The 26,227-nt window shown below is 41.4% G+C and overlaps 1 protein-coding gene across 2 annotated transcripts in view; it reads right to left on the bottom strand.

Moving 5' to 3' along the window:
* Positions 1-21,345: 21,345 nt before the first annotated feature.
* SNAP25 (synaptosome associated protein 25) overlaps positions 21,346-26,227 on the bottom strand; it is a 29,804-nt gene continuing 24,922 nt past the window's right edge. For both annotated transcript variants that reach the window (XM_003411499.4, XM_003411500.4), the window contains exon 7: positions 21,346-21,990. In XM_003411499.4, coding sequence (XP_003411547.1) covers positions 21,922-21,990 — 69 coding nt within the window. In that variant the 3' untranslated portion in view covers positions 21,346-21,921. The remainder of the gene's footprint in view (positions 21,991-26,227) is intronic.

Genomic DNA, 26,227 nt, shown 5'->3' on the forward strand with positions numbered 1-26,227 from the left:
TAGTTTCTCATTCAGTACACATATTGTTTTATGACATCGGTTAACAACCCCAGGACATGTCAACACTCTCCCTTCTCAACTTTAGGTTCTCTATTACCAGTTTTCCTGTCCCCTCCTGTGAAAAGCCACTTTTTTTGTTCCACTGTGGTTTGCACCTCTGCAATTGTCTTGATTGACTGTCCTGCTGGAGGATAACAGACAGGTGGAGCAAGGCTGAGTTGCTCCCTTTGTCCAGATAAGGGCAGTCTAGATGAATTAACAGTCAACTGACCAAAGACCAATCCTTTACCTTTCAATCCATTGTCAAATCTAGTTTTACTTCCAGTAGAATTCCTAAATTATCTCACTTCTCTGTACCTCCATGGTCACCACCCTAGCCCCCCCCCCCCCCCCACCATCATGTTTCATCTGGATTTCTCTTCTGGCCTCTTCAAGGAAAAAGCATCTTTGAAAATTTAAGTTAAAAATCTTGAATGGAGAAAGTATCCTGGATTATCCAGGAGGGCCCTAAGTGCAATCATGAGTATCATAAGAGAGAGGCAGAGTGCGATTTGACACACAGAGGAGACAGTAATGTGAAGATGGAGGTAGAGATTAAAGCGATGCGGCCACAAGTCAAGGAATGCTGGAAGCCACCAGAAAGGAAAAGGCAAGGAATGGATTCTTCCCTAGAGCCTTTGGAGAGAGCACAGCCTTACGGATGCCTTGATTTTGGTTCAGTGAAACTAGTTTTGGATTTCTGGCCTCCAGACCATTGATTTTTTGGCAACTACTTATTGAAAAATGTTGCTGATAAAGTCTTCCTTTATTTTACTGTGTATAGAATTTTTGTTGTTTTGAACCACCCACCAACACCTGAACCAAACCTGTTGCTGTCAAGTCGGTTCCAAGTCATAGAGACCCTATAGGATAGAGTCAAATTACCCAATAGGGTTTCCAGGGAGTGGCTGGCAGGTTAGAACCACTGACCTTTTGGGTTAGCAGCCAAGCTCTTAACCACTGCGCCACCAGGTCTTCTTTGAACGAACAAGTTTGTGATGACTTGTTACAGCAGCCGTAGGAAACCAATACAGTTGTGATATTACCTCTTTCTGGAATTACCTGGCCATCCTCTCTTCCTCACAGCACATATTTAATCAGGGTGATTACTATCTCTTCAGTTTATATGCCACCTCCTCCAGGTAGCCTCCTAGATCTACCCTTTCACTGCCTCCAGACTCTAGTCTTAGTAGACCACCTCCTCTGTCCCCCGTTATTCCTTGAGCCAACTTCCGTTGTTACTTTTGCCCCATTCTTTTGTATATGTTCATAGGTCAGCCTCCCTATTAAATGATAAATTCCTAAGAGTCTCATTTATTTTTATATTTCCTGGGCTTGGTCCAATCCAGGTACATATTGGCTTCTCCATGAATGTTTGTTTCTTGCCATGAGAGGGTGGTAGATGTTGCTGGTCAGTGGCTAAAATGGAGATTTGGGGGACTGCAAGGACTCACACTCCTGGCCAAAAGTCACTGTGCAGGGGTGGGTGGCAGTCATGTGCAGCCTTCCTCCCTTTGAATCTGGCTGTCAAGCCCTCCAGCACAGCCCTGCTCAGAAGCACTTTGAGGCTTGGAGCCTGGAACTCCCTTTGGCTTTGTGTCTGCATAGCCTGTGTTTATTTTCTGCTCAGGTCTTTTTATGTTCTCCTCCCCTCTCTGTTCTCATTCCCTTGCCTCCCAAACAACAGTGACTCACAATCTCAAATGCTGCCCCCTTTTTTGTTATTTTTAGGAGCTGCATCATTTTCCTCATTATCACATAAGGGCTAGACCAGGAGTTGGCCAGCAGTGTTTTCTGTCTCAGGGCCAGGCTGGGGAGAGCTAACCAAATGAGATTTCAATAAACTGGGGTCATCTTAGTGTTCTAGTAATCTAGTTTTTCTGAGGAGGTAACATCTAGACATGGCATTTGAAAATTAGGGGTTGAGATTCAGTCAAAGGGATGGTGCTAGAGTCTTTTCAATTCTTCTTCTACAAATTAGCTTCCCAACCCAGATTTCTTGGCCAACAGTTGCAGTCAAATTCAACATTCCCTCTTAAGACCTGACAACTTTGTATTAGCTCAAAGAAAATTAGATAATTGTTTTGTCATTTTTTCCCTCAGGGGAGGTGGATATATCTATACCTATATCTACGTTGTTGTTGAGTCAACTCCAACTCATGGAAACCTCATGTACAATAAAATGAAATGTTGCCTGAACCCGCACTATCCTCAAGATCATTAGTATGTTTGAGTCCATTGTTGTGGCTACTGTGTATTTTTAGTGCCTTCCAAGCTAGGGGGTTCATTTTCCAGCACTATATCAGAAAAAAAGACAGTAGCCTGTTGTGATCCATGGGGTTTTCATTGGCTAATATTTGGCAGGCCTTTGTTCTTAGTCTGGAAGCTCTGCTGAAACCTGTCCACCACGGGTGACTCTGCTGGTATTTGAAATACCAGTGGCATAGCTTCCAGCATCATAACAACATGAGAACAACCACAGTATGACAAACTGACAGACTAATGGTAAAATATAGACCTATATTTATGTCTATAGGTCTATATATCTATACCTATATAAGGAGCCCTGGTAATGCAGTGGTTAAGAACTCAGCTGCTAACTGAAAGGTAGGTGGTTTGAACCTACCGGTTGCTCCATGGGAGAAAGATGTGACAGTCTGCTTCTGTAAAGATTTACACCATTGGAAACCCTAAGGGCATTTCTAGTCTGTCCTGTAGGGTCACCATGAGTTGGAATCAACAGGACAGAATGGGCTTATACCTATGAGCCCTGGTAATTCAGTGGTGAAGAGCTTGGTTGCTAACCAAAAGGTCAGCAGTTTGAATCCACCAGCCACTCCCTGGAAATCCTATGGGGCAGTTCTACTCCATCTGATAACTTCACTATGCATCAGAACCTACTCGATGGCAACAGCATCTATATCTGTCTGTCCATCCATCTGTCCATCTATCTACCTATCTATGATGTTTTCTACTGTTTAGAAGCCACTGTTATGTAGAAATTATGAAACTTAGGGTCTAGGGGAGAATTTAATCATTTATTTACCAAGAGGCTAAATTAATTATCTATTGCTGTATAATAAATTATCCCAAAATCTAGTAGCTTAAACCAACAAACATTTATTATCTCACTAACTTTCTAAGGATCAGGATCCAGGAGTGGGTAGTTCTGGCTCAAGGTCTCTCATGAGGTTGCAGTCAAAATCTTGGTTAGGGCTACAGTCTTCTGAAGGGGCTGGAATATCTGCTACCAAGACAAGTTATTCACATGGTTATTGGCTCCCCCAGACAAGTGATCCAAGAGAAAGACAGAGGAAGCCATAGTACTTTTTATGGCCTGGTCTCAGGAGTTACACATTGTCATTTCTGCCTTATTCTATTAATTATAAGTGAGTCCCTAAGCCCACACTTAAGGGGAACAGAATTAGACTTCGCCTTTTGAAGGGAATGTCAAAGAATTTGTGGAAATACTTTAAACCACCAGAGTAATTTTCCTTCAAAGAGCTCCACAGGAGGCAAACAAGTCATTGCTATTGTGTGGATAAAAATACCACTTGGCATTTGAATATTCTGCCAGGAGTTTGCAAGAAACTTGGAAGTCTTACCTCTTAATGACTGGAATAGTGAAAAATAATAGCATAAAATAATAGTGAAAAAATAATACCTATGAGGGTGGAAGAGAGGGTAGGATATTCTCTTTTAGGGTGTGGATAGGGAGAAGAATTTGGGAAGAATGGGGGTGTCATGGATTGAATTGTGTCCGCCCAAAAATACGTGTCAACTTGGTTAGGCCATGTGTGGTTGTCCTCCATTTTGTGATTGTAATTTTATGTTGAGAGGTTTAGGGTGGGATTGTAACACCATCCTTACTTAGGTCACCTCCCCGATACAAGGTAAAGGGAGTTTCCCTGGGGTGTGGCCTGCACCACCTTTTATCTCTCAAAAGATAAAAGGAAAGGGAAGCAAGCAGAGAGTTGGGGACCTCATACCACCAAGAAAGCAGCACCAGGAGCAGAGTGTGTGCTTTGGACACGGGGTCCCTGCGCCGGAGAAGCTCCTTGACCATGGAAGATTGAGGACAAAGACCTTCCTCCAGAGCCGACAGAGAGAGAAAGACTTCCTCTGGAGCCAACTCCCTGAATTTGGACTTGTAACCTATTAGACTGTGAGAAAATAAATTTCTCTTTGTTAAAGCCACCCACATGCGGTATTTCTGTTATGGCAGCAGTAGACAGGGGTAAGATTGGATTCAATTTGGTACTTTCTATTTCATTTCTACAATGTTAAATAGCTATTTTACTGCGCTTTTCAATTCAACAATTGAACATCAAGTACTATGATGAATGAGACAAAACCCGTGCCTTAAAGAAGTTCTTTGGTAGTTGGCATTAGTGCCCTAATTCTTCTCCCTCTCTTTATCCACACTTCGCCATGTAACTTTGTAGTGCTCTCCCACTGTGGCGGGATATAAGTGTCCACCCCTGGGCTCAGCCACATTAATTGGATGTTGTTGATAGCAGAAACTTAAAAAGTGCTTGTACAATTGGACTGGTGTCTCTTGCGTTTCTGCCGTTGCCCACAGAAGGATAAGCGGTGGGTAGCCTGGTCCTATGAGAAGCATAAGAGACACGTGGAGCAGAGACACCCTAGCTAAGCTACCCTAGTCATGTCCAGCCTAGACAGATTCCCAACTGACCTACAGCTGCATGAATGAACCCAGTGGAGACCAGTAGAACCATTCAGCTGAGCCTAGCCCAGATCTGTTGAACCTTGCATAGTATGAGACATTAATACTGTTGTATACCACTGAGCTTGTTTGATTGTTTGTTATGCAGCAACAGTAATAATATAAGTTTACAGTGTCATGAAAGAGACAAACTTGAAGGAAAATTTTGAAAAGGAATATGATAAACATCATACTTGAAGGAAGTACAAGGTGGCCTAAGGAGAGAGAAAAAGGAGTCCTGAAATCTGCCTCAGGGAGATCAGGGAAGTTGAAGGCTTTGTGATGCCTGAATGAAGTTCTAAGAAATGAGCAGGTGTTTGTCAAGGTGAGGTGTGAGGTTGACATGGAGTCCTAATTGTTGGCATTCGCAGGATCATAAGGAGCTTCATATGTCCTGCTAGGGAGTTTAGACTTTTTCTTAAAGGTAATCACTGAAGGATTTTAAGAAAAGAGGCAGAACATTATTGCTCTGGATCCTGCTGCTAGCTCCTGTTTGTCTGACCTCTGGTTTTGGGGACTTGAGTTAGCAGGTTACCCATGGTCTTGCCTGCCGGTCTAGGGATTCGCTGTCTATCTTTGCAGCCACCTGTGAGCAAGAGCCCTGCTCTCTGACCTACCAACCTTGGGTTCGCCAGCCCCTGCAGTTATGTGAATAGAAGCCTCTATCTTGACCCACGGACTTGGAACATTCCAACCTCTACAACTGCATGAGCCATTTCCTTGATATAAATCTCTCTTTATATATGTTTATGCACTTTACTGGCTTTGCGTCTTTAGAGAGCCCAGCCTAAGACAATGTATTTTGAACTTGTTTTTGTGTACAGTGTAAGGCATGGATCCTGTTTCATTTTTCTTCATGTGGAAATCCAATTTTCTAAGCACCATTTATTGAAGAGAGTCTTCTTTCCCCATCAAATGGACTTAGCACCATTGTCAAAAATCAACTGAAAATAGATGCATGGGTTTATTTCTGGACTTTTCCAGTGGTCTATGTGTTTATTGTTATACCAGTACAAGGCTGTTTTAATTACTGTATCTGCATAATATTTTTTTTTAATTATGCTTTAGGTGAAAGTTTACAGAGCAAATTAGTTTCTCATTAAACAATTAACACACATATTGTTCTGTGACATTGGTTGCCAACAGTATGATGTGTCAACACTCTCCACTTCTCGACCTTGGGTTTCCCATTTGCATTTTCCAGATTTTCTGTCCCCTCCTGCCTTCTCATCCCTGCCCCTGGGCTTGTGTGCCCACTTAGTCTCATATACATAGTTGAATAACTATGTGTGTTATTGTTTGTTTTATGGGCCTATCTAATCTTTGGCTGAAGAGTGAACCTCAGGAGTGACGTCAGCACTCAGTTAAAGGGTGCCTGGGAGATATATTCTTGGGATTTCTCCAGTCTCTGTAAGACCAGTAAGTCTGATCTTTCTTTTTTTTGTGAGTTTGAATTTTGTTCTTCATTTTTCTCCAGCTCTGTATGGGATCCTCTATTGTGATCCCTGTCAGAGCAGTTGTAGGTGGTAGTCAGGCACCATGTGGTTGTGCTGGACTCAGTTGTGTAGTATGTTTTTAAAATCAGTAAGTGTGAGCCCTCTACTCTGTTCCTCTCTTTCAGCATTGCTTTAGCTATGCGGGCCCTCTTGCTAGTCCATATAAAGTTGACGATTGGTATTTCTATTTCTGTAAATAGAAATTTACAGAATTTCTTTTGTAATTTTATCAGGATTGCATTGAATCTACAAATCATTTTGGGTAGTATTGACATCTTAACAATATTAAGTCTACCAATCCATGAACATGGAACATTTTTACATTTATTTAAGTCTCCTTTAATCTCTTTCAACAGTGTTTTATAGTTTTCATTTTATAAGACCTTCATGTCTCTGGTTAGATTTATTCTTAGGTATTTTATTCTCTTAGATACTATTGTAAATGGAATTGTTCCCCTAATTTCCCTTTCAGATATGTAATTTTTGGTGTATAGAAACCCAACTGATTTTTGTTTGTTGACCCCATACCCTGCAACTTTGTTAAATTCCTCTATTAGCTCTACAGGTTTTCTTGTGGACTCTGGCATTTTTTTATATATAGGATCATATCATCCATGAATAGAGATGATTTTATTCTTCTTTTCCAATTCCTTTGTTCTGTTGATGTGGTGTATTCTGTTAACTGATTTTCTAATGTTGAACCATCCCTGCATTCCTGGAATAAATCCCACTTGGTCATGGTACATGGCTCTTTTAATATGCTGTGGATTCTGTTCACCAGTATTTTGTTGAGGATTTTTGCATCTATATTCATAGGAGATATTGGTCTGTAGTTTCCTTTTCTCCTTTTTTTAAGTGGTGTCTTTGCCTGGTCTGGGAATCAGGGTATTTTTTCTTCAAAGAATGGATTAGTGAATATTTCTTTCTTCTCTATCTTTTGAAAGAGTTTAAATAGTATTGGTGTCAATTCTTCTCTAAATATTTGGTAGAATTCCTCAGTAAAGCCATTTGGTCCAGGATCTTTTTTTGTTGTTGTTGGGAGGTTCTTGACCACTGATTTGATTTTTTCATTTGTTATGGATCTGTTGAGACTTTCTATTTCCTCTGGAGTCAATCTGGGGAGGATGTGTGCTTCTAAGAATTTGTCCATTTCATCTGGGTTATCCAGTGTGTTGCCATAATGTTGTCCATAATATTCTGTCATAATTGTATTTATTTCTATCAAGACAGTTGTAATGTCTCCTCTTTCCTTTTTTATTTTGTTTTTTTGCATCTTTTCTCTGTCGGTCTACCTATAGGTTTGTCAATTTTATTGATCTTTTCAAAGAGCCAACTTCTGGTTTTATTGATTCTCTCTATTGTTTTTCTGTTTTCAATTTTGTTTATTTCTGCTCTTATCTTTGTTATTTCCATTCTTCTTGTAGGTTTAGGCTTAGTTTGCTCTTCTCTTTCTAGTTCTGGAGTTAGGCTGTTAATTTGAGATCCTTCTTCTTTTTTTATGTAAGCATTTATTGCTATCCATTTCCCTCTGAGTACTTTCACTGCATCCCATAGGTTTTTGTGTGTTGTGCTTTCTTTCATTTTCATTTAACTCTGATAAATTTATGGTTTCTCTTTTGATTTCTTCCTTGACTCATTGGTAGTTTAATAGTGTGTTGTTTACCTTACATATGTTTGTGAATTTTCCAGGTTTTTTTTCTATTGTTGATTCCCTCCATTATGGTCAGAGAAAATACTTTGTATAATTTCAATCTTTTTTAAATTTATCAATCTTTCCCTCCCCCCACTCCCCAGTGGAACCTTTTCCAAACAAAATATTAATTGAAATCTTATAAATGGTACAGGATGGGGACAGTTGTGGTTCAGAGGTAGACTTAGAATTCTTGCCTTCCAGGCACCTCATGCTCAGCCACTACCCACCCATCACTGGGGGCCTACATGTTGCTGTGATACTGAGCAGGTTTCAGTGGAGCTTCCAGGCTAAGATGCAGTAGGAAGAAAAGCCTGGTGATCTACTTCTGAAAATCAGCCAATGAAAATCTTCTGAATCACAACAGTCTAATCCACAACCAATAAAGGGGATGCTTCAGGACTGGGTGGCATTTTGTTCTTATGTGTGTGGATCACCATGAGTCAGGGGACTACTTAACAACAGTTAACGACAACAACAACAATGACAACAAATAAACCAACCAAACCCACTGCCGTCAAGTTGAGTCAGACTCATAGCGACCCTATAGGACAGAGTAGAACTGCCGTATAGAGTTTCCAAGGAGCGCCTGGCGGATTCGAACTGCCGACCTTTTTGGTTAGCAACTATAGCAGTTAACCCCTACGCCACCTGGGTTTCCATGACAACAAATAGAGCAGGCAAATGTGGAGCTGCTGTCATGATATGAATGGTGCCCTCTAGGGTTGAGCAGTATGCAAGCTGCACAAGAGTACTCAGTGCTTTGCATGAAGGCCTGTCTCCCATGCTCCACCTACATCAGATACTTCTTAAACACACCTTCAAATTCTCTTGACCCTGTCTTTAATTCTAGCCACTGCATGGTAAGCAGCCTTATGCAGATATAAGCTGACAGTGCCCACCTCAGCCCCACCCCTCACTTCCTGACCTGGAGCTTCTCTGATGCTTTGGTGCAGGCCATGCTTATGAACTCCTTGGCATTCACACATGCAACTCAGAAGTATGGGGAATTAATGCTCTGTCTGATAGTCTTTGACCAAAGAGAAACAGGAGCCAATAGGTAAATGCGTCTCCCTTTATTGCCCTGAGGAGATGGCCCTGATAAAGATTTCATAAGGCTTTTCAGCTATCCTGAGTGATCAAGCACCCAAGTGTATTCTTGCCTTGATTCTCCTTCCTGCACTCGTCCACTCTCCCATCCTCCACTCCTGCTCCCTGAATCACATTCCGGATAAACAACTTACGCTTATGCCTTGTCTCAAGCTTTGTTCTCTGGGGAACCAGCCTGCAGCACCCCCTAATTAAGCCCCCTGGGGGTGGACAAAACACTTCCAAAGCATTTCAGAGTTGCATCTTCATTTGAAATGATTGCTCTAGAAGAAAATTATGTTGAGATAATTGGCAGGGCTACCCAGACTGAAAAACTGCTAATTATCCTCAGAGCTGGGCAGGTTATTTGAATATTAAGGTGTATAAATAAAGTTCAGAAGGCATAACTTCAGTTGGGCCATTGTCATAGTCAAATCAATAGAACTGGAAAATGAAGTGGATTTTGGTGGAGATGTACAAAAGCTCTAACCCCTTGGAAAATCTATTTGTCCTAGTTTGGAGTTTTGCCTTTAACAACAAATGAGAGTTTGAATTTAGGCCTCTAGAGCTTTGTATCTGCACAGCCTCTGAAAGCTTAAAAACACACACCATTAGCACTTGCCTCATCTTTCCTAAACTGGCTGTTGTCACAGTTCCTTTAAAGAAGTAAGTCGGTGCCTGGGAAGACAACAGTCACCTCCCACACCCCCACTCCCCCAGATACCCAGGATACATCTTGTGTATACTTAAGCTGTCTCTGAGACACATAATTTCTTTTTCATCCCAGAGTAATCAGTCTTTTTTAGTATTTTCTCAGCTAAAAGAGCAGTATATTTTTGTACAGAAACGATTGGGAGGAAAGGAAAATAAAAGAAAGCCCCTCTGGCCAAAAGAAAAAAAAAATCAGTATAAATTCCTACAACAGCAACAAATAAAAGATGGGAAGGAAAAGGTATAGGAAGTTCCCAGAATAAGAGAATTTATGGAGTGCTGGTTGAGGATTCAGTTCTATTTTGTATATTTTAAAGTGTTTTCTTTCACGTTCTGGGTGTTTAGGGGTTAATAATAGTGGCTGAAACCCTATCGCTTTGAATAGGAGGGATTAGTTTTATTATTTCAGGATTAAGGTCAGTCCTATCAACAGGCTGTCTTATCCTGTCAGCAGACCCCAGCCCTATGGTCATTCTGTTCATGATTCTCAAATCCTGTCTTGGGCTGCTGGTTCATGGAGCTCTAGTATTTCCTCTGGATACTACTAACAACAACAACAACAGCAACAATCAAACCAGTTGCCATTGAGTCAATTCCTACTCATGGCAACCCCATGTGTGTACACTAGAACTGAACTCCATGGGCTTTTCAAGACTGGCCTTTTGGAAGCAGGTTACCAGGCCTTTCGTCCATGGTGCCTCTGGGTGGACTTGAATCACCCACCTTTTTGTTAGCAGTTAAGTGCTTACCTGTTTGTGCCACTAGGGACTCCTGAATATTACTAAAAGGAAAGTGCCCACTCTAAGGGTACACAGAGGGTTCATCCCAACCTTTGTTTTCATAAGACATTAAGGACAGAGAAGAGAGAAAGAGAATTCCATATGTTTCCTTGATGTAGTAGATTGATTGCAAAGATAAACCTATTGCTGTCCAGTCGGTTCCGACTCATAGAGACCTTATAGAACAGAGTAGAGCTGCTCCATAGGGTTTCCCAGGCTGGGCTGTAATCTTTATGAAAGCTGACTGCCATGTCTTTCTGCCACAGAGTGGCTAGTGGGTTCGAGCCACTGACCTTTTGGTTAACAGCCAAGTGCTTAACAAAGGTATCATGATTATTCACCCATCCTTGTATCCACACACTTTGCAATACAACTTTGAAGATTTTTCCCACATGAGACAGAGTCTATCTCCTTTTCTCTTGATTCTGAACTGGTCTTGTGAGTTGCTTTGGCCAACAGAATGTGGTAGAAGTGATAAGCTTAGGCCTCAAGAAGCCTTGCATGCTTCTGCTCTCTTTCTTGGACTCCTGGCTATGACATGAGATAAAACTCTGACCAGGCTACTAAAGAATGAGAGACCACATGCAGGAAGGTGCAGAGCCTCAGCCGACATCCGGCCAACTCTCAGAAGCTGAGGTGCCTGGCTGACCCACAGTTGACTGCAGTTGCATAAGGAACCCAGCCAAGACCAGAAGAACTTGCAGCCAAGCCTACCCGAAAATGCCAGCCTGCAGAATTGTGAGCTAAATAACTATTTATTGTTTTAAGTCACCATGTTGTTAGGACAGTTCCTGGGACAGTAGCAATAGCTCATTGTTATAGAGGTTTACAAGCCTCTACTGCATTCCTTGGATCCTTTGCCTGGTTTCCCTCACTATCATTAATTGTTTTGTCACAGTAATAATAATAGGTAGTTAGAACTGTTGAGTGTACAAATTACCTTCATGTTTACAACTCATTTGGTTCTTACAGTAACATCTAGACAATGATCCCCATTTTGGACATAACGGAAAAAGAGGCACCAATGCCATGAGCTTTTATAACCTTTGGGTAAAGATCAGAGAGACTAACAGAGCTTTAATGGTGGAAAACTTAGTGCACCAACTGCTACAACTAGGAACATAGAGATACTTGGACAGTTACTGATAGATCTGACAAAGGTGTGAAACATCTCTGAGAGGAAAATTAATTTTCTTAAAACCTAAGTTGAAGGCGAGTGAGTACGTTATGTGCATACCTACAACGAGTGAACGCTCTAATGAAAAGTGACAAGCGAAGTCTGTTTCTATCCATGATAAGTGTTGATGGTGCTGCCTTTCACTTTAACTATCATCTGGGTAGTGTTTAAGGTTTACAAGGTGTTTTTATGAACAATTATCCCAGTTGATCTTCCCAGGCATCCTGTAAAATAGGTAGAGCAAGCATCATTATACCCATTTGCCAATAAGTAGACTAAGGCTCAGGAAAGACTTATGAATCCTGGTCGAATTCTTGTTCCACATCATCTCCATGTGATTGTTGAGTTGATAACTTTGTGGGAGGCAGGGCATTGCCTTTTATTGTAAACTTGCATTCCTGCCACCCTCATTGGGGAGGGTATGGGGTTGCATGAGGGGCAGGCCAGATTTCAAGAATAAACGGCATTAGTTGGTATTGCTTTGGATGAAGCTCTTCAGTCACCACTCAGGAACTGCAGTTTTTAAACACAGGCAGTAGGAATTAAAGGAATGTCATCGAAGAAGGATGGATTCAAAGTGTGCTGGCAAATAGGTGGAAGGCAACACACTTCTCTACAGCAGTGTTTTGGGGAAGATGCTCAGGAGGTGTCACGAATTGCATGAGAAGGAGTTGTCTTAGTCAGAGATCCCATAAAAGCAGATACAGAGACAAGAATTTTGGGATAAGCAGTTATATTGGCGAGGTGGTTCCAGGAAGCACAAATAGTGGGGTGGGAAAGTAAGACAGAGAAGAGAAGGCAGCCTAAATAGTGTGATAATTACCAGGCAACTTATCACATGAGCCACTGGAGATTGATTCTGTTGGGGGAACACTAGGAGACAATGTGGAACACACACTTCAGAGGAATCCTGATTTGGGGTCAAGGAAGCCGGCATATTCAGTCACCCATCTCCAACCGTTCTTAGTTGAAGGCTGCTTCTGGGGGCATTAACACTTGAGCACTTCCGGCTTTCCCTGCCTTAAGGCAGAGAATTACAGGGTTCTTCAATGCAAACAACCTTTTGGGAGTAGAGGTGAGTGTTGAGGGGGATGTGGGCAGCGTGCCAGCAGCTTCTGCTAGAAGGGTCATGAGTTAAACATTTCTGAATTCCTTGTGGAAAGAGCTTTGTGAACTCAAGGCAGCAAATCTCTCCCTAAGTTGAATTGTCTAGGAGCTACAGTACGGAAATAATTTAGAGGAGCCAAGGGTTGTGTCTAATGGAGGGTGGTGGCCATTAGCTGGTGGCACTCTACAAGGGACAGGTATATCAGTTAGATGCCTGGATGTTTTGGCACCTCATCCAAGAAATAGCTGTGGGTACTACAGTTGCTAATAAAGTCCCTGGGTGGTGCAAAGAGTTTGCACTTGACTACTAACCTAAAGGTTTGGCAGCTTGATCCCAATCACAGTGCCACAGAAGAAAGGCCTGGTGATCCACGTCTGTAAAAACTACAGCTAAGAAAACCCTATGGAGCAATTCTACTCCGTAACATGTGTGGTCATCATGAGTCAGAATGCACTCAACGGCAAAGGGTTTTATGAGGGTTACTACTATCAGTTGCCATCAAGTTGACTCTGACCCATGGTGACCCCATGTGTGTCAGAGTAAAACTGCTTCATAGGATTTCCAGTGGCTGATTTTTTGGAAGTAGATTGCCAAGCCTTTCTTTCGAAGCACCTCTGGGTTGACTTGAACCTCCAGCCTTTCAGTTAGCAGCCAAGACTGTTAACTGTTTTCACCATCCAGGGATTCCAGATACTAGGGTTAAATGAAGGAGCTCTGGTGGCACAGTGGTTAAAAAGATCAGCTGCTAACTTAAAGATTGATGGTTCAAACCCACCAGCTGCTCTATGGGAGAAAGATGTGGTAGCCTGCTTCTGTAAAGATTACAGCTTTGGAAACTCTGTGGGGCAGTTCTACCCTGTCCTATAGAATCAACATTTGTTGGAATCAACTCCATGGCAAAGGGTTTGGTTTTTTGGTTTTGGTGGCAAAATGGTCAAGTGCTTGACTTCTAACCAGAAAAATCATGGTTTGAATCCACCAGCCACTCCATGGCAGAAAAGACCTGGTCATCTGCCCTCGTAAAGATTTACAGCCTAGAAAACCCTGTGAAGCAGTTCTCTGTTCTATAGGGTTGTTATGAGTCGGAATTGATTCTATGGCACACAACAACAACAGTGTTAAATGACTTGTTACTGGTTTGCTTTTCCTTAGTTTCCTGTTTCCCAAAGCTTTCTACATTCTAGGAGATAGATTTGAGTTTCTAAAACCTAGATGGAGAACCTGAGGTACACACTAAATTGCTTGAATGTAAATTATTAGGGTGATGATTGTACAAAGACCACTTAGAGTGAGAATTTCTAGACCTTGGACCAGAGAATTAGCACCATCCACTTGTCTAAGGAGATTTGACTTGGCACTCATTCCTGGCCCGCTGTTCATTCCACTCCTTGCTTGCCGGGCCCAGGGGTTTGCAAATTTCTTCTGGACAATTCACACAAGAAATACTTCAAGCCAGCATTGAGTTGCCTTGGAGGTACTCCTGTATTACTAAACAAAAAGATGTAGGTAGTTTGGAAATTTGCTTCCTCATTTCCAGGCCCTACTTCCCAAATATGTTCACCCTGGACATATTTCAGTTACCTGAACACCTGAAGAATTCCCTGCTCAAACTTCTTAATGGCGAGGTCTACTCTATTTTAAAATATGCCCCCATGCTCCCTATCCCGATCACTGTTTTGCTTTTCTCTATGACACAATCTGATATACTTAATATTTGACTAATTTGTTTATCTATCTTCCCTCTGCTTGAGCTTAAGATCAATTAATGCAGAAATTATTTCCTGGTTTGTTTGTTTGTTTTCATTGTTCTATTCCCAATACTCAGAACTGTGCCTGGAACATACTAGAAGCTCAATAAATATTTCTTGAATGAATGAGTGAACTAAAGTGGGTTCACCGAGACCTTCTGCTAAAAAGACCAGTACATCTCTCCTTGATGTTCTTTGTGGAAACACATGTCTCCTGGAGTTTCCTGTCTGGCTGAATTGAGAGACGTATGATCCTGAAATGTGTCTTCCAAGTCTCCCAATAGCGTTGGAGTTGCACACATCTGGTTTGAATCACATGTAGGCCACTTACTATCTGAGAGATCTTGTTCAAATAAATGATCTGAGCTTCAATTTCATCATCTGCAAAAGGGAGCTAATAATGCCATTTTGCCAACTTTGCAGGGTTTCTAAGAATTTAATGAGTCAACATATGTAAGGCACTTAACAGTGCATGTTCTGTTGTTGTTATTTGCCATTGAGTCAATTTTGGCTCATGATGACCTCATGTGCTAGATGATTAGAAATAAGAATTTTCTTCCCTTTTAATTTCCAGGGCAAACATTAATTTGTTGACAAAGCAGTGACACCAAGATTAGGGAAAGTTGGTCAAAGCAGATTCCGGGGGAAGATGTGGAAGGAGGATAATGAAAACTAGAGAAGGAGAGGCAGACAAGAGGAAGAAACACTGTTACTAAGACTTGGGACCACCCTTTGCTTCTGGTCCTTGGTGAAAAAGTCCTTTTGTCAGTGCCACATATCAGGGAGATGAAAGATTTAGTCTTTACAATCTTCTGCCTTGCCCCAATCATTACTTTTCTAATGTTGTAACTCTTAGATTGGCCCATGACTCACAGCAAATTCATCCCTGGAAAATGTGTCCTCCTTTAGCTAAAAGGAGCTGACTACATAAGAACCCAGCCTGGGCAAACTTAATTATCAAAGGAAATGTGTCTCAGAACGAATTATGTGACGGTTCTTAAGGCGAAATCATCTTACTTTTTATGTATCCAGCCTTGGATCTTAATCACTCAAACAATGTGGAAACACATTCCCTTACCTAGACAAGAACAGAGAGAGTTTGGAACAGAATTCTCTAACATAGCCCATAGGTTGACCCTTCGCAGTTTTGACACATGCACTGTATTTATTCACTTTCTCTGTCTTCTAGCATCTTCTCTACTACCTTAATTTTAAGGAAGAAATATGTTGTTATTGTCATTTTTTCCTTACGGTAACTTCCCTGAGCATCTGGGTAAATATAAGATCTGTTCTGAAGGAAGACTTAGTAAGAGCAGTTAAAGAACTGCAAACTTTTGTTTAGAATGATGAATTTGTCACCACTGTTCTTGCTTCTTAACTGCGTTCATCATCCATGAGCTGCTTTCATGGACGAAATTATCTGGCAGCCAACCAAGGCAACCAGGATAAATTTATCTGCATTGCTATTATGGGGTATTAAAAAAATGTGGAGGAGGTGGTAGAGTTGATGGAGGTGATGGTGGTGATAGTAGAAGTGGTGGGGAGATGCTGGTGGAGGCAATGGTGGTACGGGTGATGGTGGTGGTAGTGGTGGTGGTGGTGGAACAGGGAATGATGGAGATGATGGTGGTTATGTGGACTGTGGTGGTGGTAATAAGGTGGAGCCAGTGAAGATGGTGGAAAGATGAGAGAGGCAATGGAAAATGAAGGCAGTGGTATTCAGGTTAGTGGTGGTGATGGTGCAGGTGGTAGTGGTACAGATGATGGTGGAGGTGATGGTGGTGGAGGTGTTGGTACTGGGAAGCAATGATAGTGGTAAAGCAATGGTGGGAAGAGAATTGAAAACATATGTTCAAACAAAAACTTGTAGATGAATGTTCACAGAAGCATTATTTACAACAGCCAAAATGTGGAAACAACTCAAATACTCTTAAATTAATGAAGGACATTGTGTATCTGTACCATGGAATATCATTCAGCCATCAGAGGGAATGAAGTTTGGATACATGCTAAAACATGGAAGAACCGTGCAAACCATTACACTAAGTGAAAGAAGTCGGTCAAAAATTTGACATTTTGTGTGATCCTATTTATATGAAATTTAAAAAATATATAAAAAGGACATTATTAGGATAACCGGAGAAATTTGGATATGGACTACATCTTAAGTTAAATTATATTCATGTTGAAATTCTTGGATATAATTATCATTATGTAGAAAAATTGGTCTCAGAAAATTCATGCTGAAGTATTTAGGGGTGAATGTTATGATTTCTGAAACTTATTTTCAAAAGTTTCAAAGAGAGATAGAAACGAATATGGCACAATGTTAACAATTGGCAAATCTAGGTGATAATGGTGGTGGTGGTGATGGTGGCGGTGGTGGTGATGGTGGTGGTGATGGTGGCGGTGGTGGTGATGGTGGTGGTGATGGTGGCGGTGGTGGTGATGGTGGTGGTGATGGTGGCGGTGGTGGTGATGGTGGTGGTGATGGTGGTGGTCGTGAAGATGTGGTGGAGGCAGTGGTGGTGGTGATGGAGGCGACTGTCATGGAGTCAGTGGTGGTGGTGGCGATCATAGAAATGTCCAGAATAGGCAAATGTATACAGACGGGAAACAAATTAGTGGTTGCCTAGAGCTGGGAGGGTGGGGGGAAATCACTGCTAACGACTACAGTGTTTCTTTTTTGAGTGATAAAAATGTCCTTATACTATACTCGGTATATTCTGTTATGGGAATATATTAAAAACTATTAAATTGGACACTTTGAATGAATTTGAAGGTATATCAATAAAGCTATTTAAAAAAAGTAGGGGTGGCATGGTGGTACTAAAGCAAGGCTCAATTTTGGTGGTGGAGATATTGAGAAAAGGACGGAAGATAAAAGCTGATTATTGTTGCGTGCCATGGAGTCGATCCTGACTCATAGTGACCCTACAGCACAGAGTAGAACTGCCCCATAGAGTTTCCTAGGCTGTAATCTTTAAGGGAGCAGATCACCAGGTCTTTCCTCCCGCAAAGTGGCAGGTGGGTTAGAACTACTAACCTTTCGAGTTAGAAGTGAGTTCTTCACCACTGTGTCATCAAAACAACAACAACAACAAAAAAAACCCAAACCCATTGCTGTCAAGTCAATTCCGACTTATAGTGACCCTATAAGGCAGAGTAGAACTGCCCCATAGGGTTTACAAGGAGTGCCTGGTGGATTCAAACTGTCAACGTTTTGGTTGGCAGCCCAGTGCTTACTACTATGCCACCAGGGTTTCCCTGTGCCACCAGGGCTCCTTAAAAGTTGACTAGATACCTGATATACCTGAGTCTACTAGGGCCAAGTCCGAATACACAGAGTTCAACCAGATTTGAGATTTTTTTCTATGACTGCTAGAAAGCCACTTTCCATCCCAGAGGCAACATTATAGTCGCAATCAAATATTTCAAAAACAGATTATGGCAATCAAGCCCAGCTCTCAACTACTATTGGAAATGTATCTAAAAGGGACACGTTTGGTTTTTCCACACGGCGTTCCCAGTACAAAAAACTGGCTTATAAAGAGCAAAAAGATGGAGTTGCCTGGTATTACGGATTGAATTATTTCCCCCCAAAATATACGCTGTAAATCCTAACCTCTATGCCTGTGGTTATAATTCTATTTGGGAATGGCTTGTCTTTGTTATGTAAATGAGACAGGATTAGTGTAGGTTGTGCCTTGAGTCAATCTCTTTGAGATATAAAAGATATTAAACAAGCAATCAGAGCAGATATGGGGGAAGAGAGATGCCAAGCCACATGAAGACTGCCCAGGAGCAGAAGCTAGAGAGATTAGGGCCTTCCTCCAGAGCCAACAAAGAGAAAAAGCCTTCCCCTGGAGCCGGCATCCTGAGTTCAGACTTCTAGCTTTCTAAACTGTGAGAAAATAAATTTCTGTTTGTTAAAGCCACTCACTTGTGGTACTTCTGGTATAGCAGCACTGGATAACTAAGACAGAATTTGGTGCCAGAAAAGTGGGGTGCTGCTCTAACAGATACCTAAATTGTGGAACCAGTTTTGAAGTTGGGTAATGCGTAGAGGCTGGAAGAGTTTTAAGGTGCCTAACAGTAAAAGCCTAAATTGCCTTGAAGAGACTGTTGGTAGAATTATGGACGTCAAAGGCAATTGTGGTGAGGGCTCAGAAGGGAGTGAGGAGTGCTATAGAGAAAGTATCATCTTCAAAATACACATGGAACCACAAACAGGATGTTGCTAGAGATGTAGACATTAAATGTGCCTCTGGTGAAGCTTTAAAAGAAAATGACAGACATGTGATTGGACAGTGGAGGAAGGACGATGCTTTTTATGCAGTGGCAAAGAACTTGTCTGAATTATGTTCAAATGTTTGGTAAAAGGTAGAACTTGTAAGTGCTGAACTTGGGTATCTGGCTGATGAGATTTCTAAGCAAGATTTTAAAGGGGCTGCATGGTTTCTCCTTGCCGCTTATGTAAATTGCAAGAGGAAAGAGATGGACTTAAAAATGAACTGTGCAAAATGAAAACAAAGCTTAAAGATTTGGAAGATTCTCTTGTACAAACTAAGGACACATGCTGTAGAATTTTCACCAAGGACGTGGGTGGCTACACAATCTTTTGTTAAAGAGATTAAGCCTGTGACTGATGGATCTAACAAACTACCACGGCAGAAAACCTATCAGCTTAGACTGAAGGGGATGGAGAAAGAACAAAAAGAAAGAATGCTGTCTGCCTTTTAGAATTCTACAGGCAGGAAACAGGCCATGGGAGCTACATGTGTTATTCTCCAAACAAAGGACTGTACATGCAGCAACTTGGTGATCAGCAAAACTGATAGCAAAAGCATGGGAAGCTGAGCTGCCTCAGTCTCAGAGGTTGGAGCCATGGGCTTTGGGGTGCCAAAGGATGGGACCACGGCCTCTGGGGAGTCAAAGAGTGGGGCCACAGCATCTTGGGTCTCAAAGGATACAGTCATGGCCTCCTAGGTTTCTAAAAGTCAGATCTTCAATTCGATTCCGGAGTGTGGGGCTGCCATTCAGTTTGGCCAAGAGGATGGGGCTGCTGCCCAAAGATGAAGGGGTGGGGCTGCCATGCTCAAGGGGCAGAAGAATGGGGTCTGCTGGGGCCGAGGGGGTAGGCTGCCACTCAGATGGACTAGGAGAATGAGGCTGCCCAAAGCCAAGGGAGCAGAGTTGTCATTCCAATGGGCTTAGAAGGCAGAGCTGAAGTCCAGGGCTGAGGGGCCTCCACCCAGAATCCAGAAAGCATGGTCAACACCTAGAGTCTGGAGGGCAGGGCCATTGCCTAGATGGTCTCAGAGAACGGAGGATTATTTTCAAGTCTTGAGAGCTAATGTAATTTGTTCTGAGGGGTTCTGGACTTTCTTGGTGCCTGTTATCCCTTCTTTCCCTTCAATTTCTTCCATTTGTAATGGAAATGTCTACCTTGTGCCTGTTCTACCATTGTTCTTTGTAAGAAGATAACTTGTATTCTAGATTTCACAGTTTCACAGGTGAAGAGGATGGAAAATGTCAAAAGTCTCGCCCATATTTGACTAGACCCTTCAGAAGATGAGATTTTGGATTTGGAGTTGATTTAAGACATTTGCAATGATGTGATGGGGTGAAGGTGTTTTGCATGTGGCAAGGACATGAATTTTTGGGGGCCAAAGCATGGAATGTTATGGATTGAGTTGTGTCCCCGAAAAATATGTGTTATAAATCCTAACCTCTGTGCCTGTGGTTATAATCCTATTCGGGAATCAGTTGTCTTTGTTATGTTAGTGAGCAGGATTAGTGCAGGGTGTGTCTTGAGTCAATCTCTTTTGAGATATAAAAGAGATTAAACAAGCAAGCAGAGAGATGCCAAGCCACATGAAGACTGCCCACGACCAGAAGCTAAAAGAGAAGAGGACCTTCCTCCAGAGCCTACGGAGAGAGAAAGCCTTACCTTGGAGCCAGTACCCTGAATTCAGACTTCTAGCCTTCTAAACTGTGAGAAAATAAATTTCTGTTTGTTAAAACCACCCACTTGTGGTATTTCTGTTATAGCAGCACTGGATAAGTAAGACACGTGGCTTCCTCTTCTTGAGGGAGTGCAAAATCAGACAGGGTTTATGAAGAAATTAAAGCAGACATCCGGGGTTTATAATTTTTAATAATTTTAAACTAGCTACAAAATGTCAATCACTTCACAAACCGACAGTAGAGACAGGAGGAATTTAATATTACATGCTGTAATGATATTTATCTCACAGTTTATCTATATTTCATTCATTTATATTATTTTTTAAAGGTTTCTTTATCAGCTACTAAACATCTCAGCAATTTGGTGTGCATAGCTCTAGATAAAGCAACAGAGAATTGTACTGATAACAAACCACAGGAGAAATGGCAATTAATAAGAGTCAGCCTTATAAAATTTACATCTCCACACTGTTTCACAGCAAGATTGCCTTGTCCAAAACATAGCCTTCAAAAGCAACAGACAAACCCTATGTTACATCTATTTGACATTGTTTCAGCCAAAGGTATATTTTGCTGGAAATGATTTAATGGTGTGTCGAATCCATCTTTTTTAAAAAATTCATTTTTTTTTTAAAAAAAGGATGATTATGGTTAATAAGTCTATATATTAACAGAAAGTGACATTGCTGCAGTTTTGCTGGTATAACTTAATCTTGACAGTGTCTCAATACTGAGCATGCTTTGTTGTTGTTTGCTGTTGTTTCTATTGTCGTGTGATTGTGTTGTCTCATCAGTAAGCTGTCATGGAACGTTTTTTGTTTAAGTAGGAATCTAAAAATCTATTTAGTTCTCATGCATAAATGCATAAATCACATCACTTTTAGTGCAGTGCCTGTTATGTAATTCCACGTTGTCTAATCATGAAATCATAAAGACAAATGACAGCCATGAGGAACCAAGGACAACAAATTTAGAGTTTCAGAGCCTGACACTCAGAAAAAGGACCGTGGCAGTAGCTCTGTGGAATGTCACAGTTTTACAAGAATGATACTGTGTTTTGAAAGAATCAACAGCACGCTGAGCATTCCTAAATTGTTGTCATTCAGCCAACGCCACTGAGGGGAGAAAAGGAAAAATAAAACCAAAGACATCTTACGTAGGGAATTAGAGCCACCAACTGACCACTATATACAACCTTTGGAAAGAGAGAGACCCAGAAAGAACAGAAGACACATAGTATTGTTGGGAGATGACAGACAACACAGGACAACATTCCCCATGAGGATGGGCTGATGTGTGTGTGCAGACCTACTATGTAATACCATGAGAAAAGCATGAAGTTGCTATCTTGCTTGACAGCATTTGGAAGAGAACTCAGGTGGGCACATTTAACCACTCCCCAGCATCTTTGTTGCACGCTGGTTGGCCTCATCAATTCTGGTTTTGTTGGAATCAGCCTGGAAAAAGGGGAAAGAGAACAGAACTCAGGTTACCCTTTAAAATTCCTTTCATCCTTCTTGGTTCACCTCAAATGCCATCTCTTGACCAATTGGAAATCCCCCAGTCAGAATGGACCATCCCTTCCTTTGTGTTTCCAGATCCATTCCTTAGTGCTAAACTGGATGTGACCATAGAAGCCTGATTAGTTCTCATAACTATTTTCCCCACCAGATAGCAGCCTGTTGAGGGCAGGGTTATATCATTTATGTTTCTGTCCCTGGAATAATACCCAGTGACTTCCGTGGTAGGCATTCCAACTTGCTGGATTGACTTGAATTACCACCACTTGTGCGGTTGAGTTCAAATCATGGCTAACTTTTTTAGCAGTGTCGCTTTGGGCAAATTAACATCTCGAGGGTTTCTCATCTATAAGCTGGAGACAATAAAGAATAATGTTAAAGAGTACGAGCACCTAACGTTCTACTCATACAATTTTGATGACATCAAGATGGACAACAGGAACTATCAGGGGTGTACTTTTGTTAGCTCCTTTTTCCAAGTTGAGCAGACCAGGCAGAGATGGTTTATGCAATTTGCCTAAAGGCATAGCACTAATAAGAGGGGAAGCCAGGGTCAGAACACAGCATCCTGGAGTGCAGCTGGGGTCAGAATGCAAGCAGCCTGTTAACACTGTGTTAATCCCCATACTACTTAGGGTTACTGGGAGGATTAAATGAGTTTGTACACATAATGTGCTTAGAGTAATGTTTTGCAAAAATTACGTGCTGTTATCTTGAAATTATAGTTATTGGGAGACAACCTGGCTTGCTTTCAGGATGTTTGTGTTTCTGAAACGTGTTTGAAGACTCAGTTGTATGGTTTTGATGACTGACTTGTCTTTCTTTACATGGGCACATTCACCATAATTCTTTGTCTTGCTCACTTGGCCTCTTGGTTGATCCTCTCATTATTTGAGTTACTTTTTGTTGTACATGAAGCATGAAACTCAGGGCTGCTACCAGGTTAGACCTTTGAACCCTAGAAAATTAACTATTCCATCATCATGAGAAAGACACGAGTTAGCAAGTAGAGAGGAAGACGAAGATTCTATTTAGGGTGCTGTTTTGGCCTATTGTCATTGGCAACACTATCCTTCTTCAGCCTAGAAGAGGAAGAGGAAACTGAGAGGCAGTGTAGGGAAAATGAAGTGTTTATCAGTCAACAAGTCAAACTGACTTTATTCTCACCATTAATTCTTTGTGCTTTCCAATCTGTACTGAGTTGAGTCTTCTTTATTTGGTTTGAAGTATGAATTTCTAGAACACTAAAGTTATCCATTTTCAAACAGAAATTGGCAAAGTTAAAATAAAAAAATATTTTTAGATTATTTGTAAGTTTAAATTATCTGGCAGTGGTAGTGCTCAGCTGCTAACTGAAAGGCTGGTGGTTTGAAACCACCAGCCGCTCTGCAGGAGAAAGACATGGCAGTCTGCTTCCATAGAGATTTACGGCCTTGGAAACCCTGTGGGGTTGATATGAGTTGGAATAGACTTGACAGCAGTGAGTTTTTGGTTCAGTTCACCCTTCTGAACATTCCAGAAATCTCCTCAACTTCAGAGAGTAGCAGCTCAAAGTAGGCCCCAGCTCAGGCTTCCAGAATTGATGCCCACTACCACACATGGCAGAGCCCTGGTGGCACAGTGGTTAACAGCTTGGCTGCTAACCAAAAGGTTGGCAGTTTAAAGCCAGCAGCTGCTCCCTGGAAACCCTATGTGGCCGTTCTAATCTGTCCTATAGGGTCACTATGAGTCAGAATTGACTCAAAGGCAACAAGTTTGTTTTTTTTTTTTTCGTACCCTACATGGCAGCTCATTTAGATTCCAGGTTTGAACTGTTCTCTTATTATCCCCATTTTTTGGATGAGACAACCAGGTGACAGAGCTGGTGAGTGGAAACTTCTAGAACCCAAGGTCTCAGTTTTCAAACACTGTGCTTCCTCACTGATAGAAGAATTAGAGGAGTGCTGAAGCTTTTGCCTCACTGTATTTCACCCCATACATGACATCTACTGCTGACAACTTTAAATCGAGGCTTGACTCTCAGTAACTTATTTCCCTAGCAACAGCTCCCAGAAAACATATGACATAAGCTTGCCTCTGATTTAGCCATTTTCTGAAATAATTATATCTTTTTAATCTTAGAAGATTTTCTATCTGTAATACGTTTAAGCAGAAAGCAAGGTTATTAAACGGACCCAAGTAATTTCTTGACAGTCCCTAGGAATGTATTATAGATTTCATCGTTCTAGACTCTCAAAACTTCAATATTTATTAACCCAAGTGATGGGAAAAGATCATGGAATTGGGTGAAGGTTGCGGTGGGGTCATGAGAGAATACAGGAGAAACAGCACAAGACTCTCCTTACTCCTATGGCGCGATGCTAATTAAGTCATAGACTTGTAAGAGATTTTTACACTCTGTTTCCTGGCATCAGAGGTGAGAAACTACACGAGGAGGAGGAAATCTATTAATAATTGTGCAACTCATGTAATATGTGTCCTTTGGAGCAACGCTGGGTTGAAATGAGCTCTAAATCATGGCCAGATGATGATTTTTGAAATAAAGGCTATTTAAAGTGTTGGCTAGAATGAATTCATTGTTCAAAGTCAACTAGCCCCTTCCCCATTTCTTAAACAATTCAGCACTCAAGGAATGACGCAACCAGGAATGGTCATTTGACTTCCCTTCCACTCGCCTGGTTTTTGATTAACCCTTATAAAGTTGCGTAGGGCTCTGCCCTGGCAGTAAGTTGGGCCCCGAATGAAAGGTTTTCCCTGAAGATGAGAAACAGAGATGCACAATGACAATTAAGTTGCCACTTGCCTTTTCAGGAACACTTTTTCATGCTTAATGTCCAACTGTCTCAATAAAGGTTTGACCTCTCCGTTAGTAAAACCTCTCCTTCTAAAACGAATTGGCTTTGACGCATCATCTACCTGCGTCTTTGAGGACACTGGGGCCATTGATAGAAAATGAATACTTCCTGTGTTTTTTTAAAAGTCATTTTCCCATTGGAAGGCAGTTCAACAATTCTTAGTGCATTTTTCTGTGCCATAATTGGATAGGTCAGATTGTGTTGGCTCCAGTGCTTTTTGAAACTCTCCATATTGTTCTAAAATCCACTGACTTGCAGGGCTTTAAAAGCTTTAGCATATCAAAGGCCTCTTAACAGTGATACGCATGTCATGACCTGAAAAAATATGCAAAGCACAAGCTTTTTGCCAGCCAACACTGACATTTGTGTAACCCAGTACTGATCAGGCAAAATACTATGCCATCAGATACTTGTAATATGGAACACACAGAACACAAAAGGGCAAAGTGTTCCTTTTATGTCTAGTGATTCCTTTTTCAAGTCAGCAGAACCTGCTTGAGTACCAAGACACTATTTAGCTTTATGATTCAAAAAATCTCAGAAGCATTCTACTTTGCTCACCAAAATGGAATGGATTATTACAAAGAAAACCAGGGTCTCAGGCTCAGAACTTTACTATCTCCCAGGGAATAACCTCACACAATGTAAGATTAACCAAATAGAATAGATTATTGAGGTACAATTACCATTAACCCTATAATGTGTTTATTTCTCCCTTTTGGCATTTGAACATTTTAAGAGATAATAAGCAAAATTCGAGATCATCCTGATTGAGGAGGAGATGGAATGCAAGGACACAGAAACTACATTGGGTTTGTATGGTGTGAAATACCAGATTTTGGTGCCTCAAATCTCTTTATAGAAACTCTCCAGTGATTCTTTCTCTTCCTTCTAATCTTGAGCCCCCGAAACCTAACCCTTTCCATTCTATTCACTTCAGTCTTCCTTATGCCCTTCGTTGGCACTGGGGGTCTCAGCCTAAGAGCCAGGTCTGGTGTCCTTTGTGATTTCAACTTCATCAGATATGAGTTCCCTACTTTGAGATCTGGGGATATGCGCTGTTAAGTTAGAAATGGAACTGGGTCTTTTTGCACTATCATTAAAGCTTTGTACAGTATTTATAAAAAGCAAAACTCACTGTCATGGTTAATTTTATATGTTACCTTGGCTAGGCTCTGCTGCCCAGTTGTTTGGTCAAACACTAGTCTAGTTGCTGTTATGAAGTAGTTAAACCAAAAAAAATCCATTCCGACTCATGGTGACCTCATGTGTTTCAGAGTAGAACTGTGCTCCATGGGATTTTCAATGGCTATGATCTT

This window comes from Loxodonta africana, chromosome 24 (assembly GCF_030014295.1).
Source record: "Loxodonta africana isolate mLoxAfr1 chromosome 24, mLoxAfr1.hap2, whole genome shotgun sequence".
Classification (NCBI taxonomy): Eukaryota; Metazoa; Chordata; class Mammalia; order Proboscidea; family Elephantidae; genus Loxodonta; species Loxodonta africana.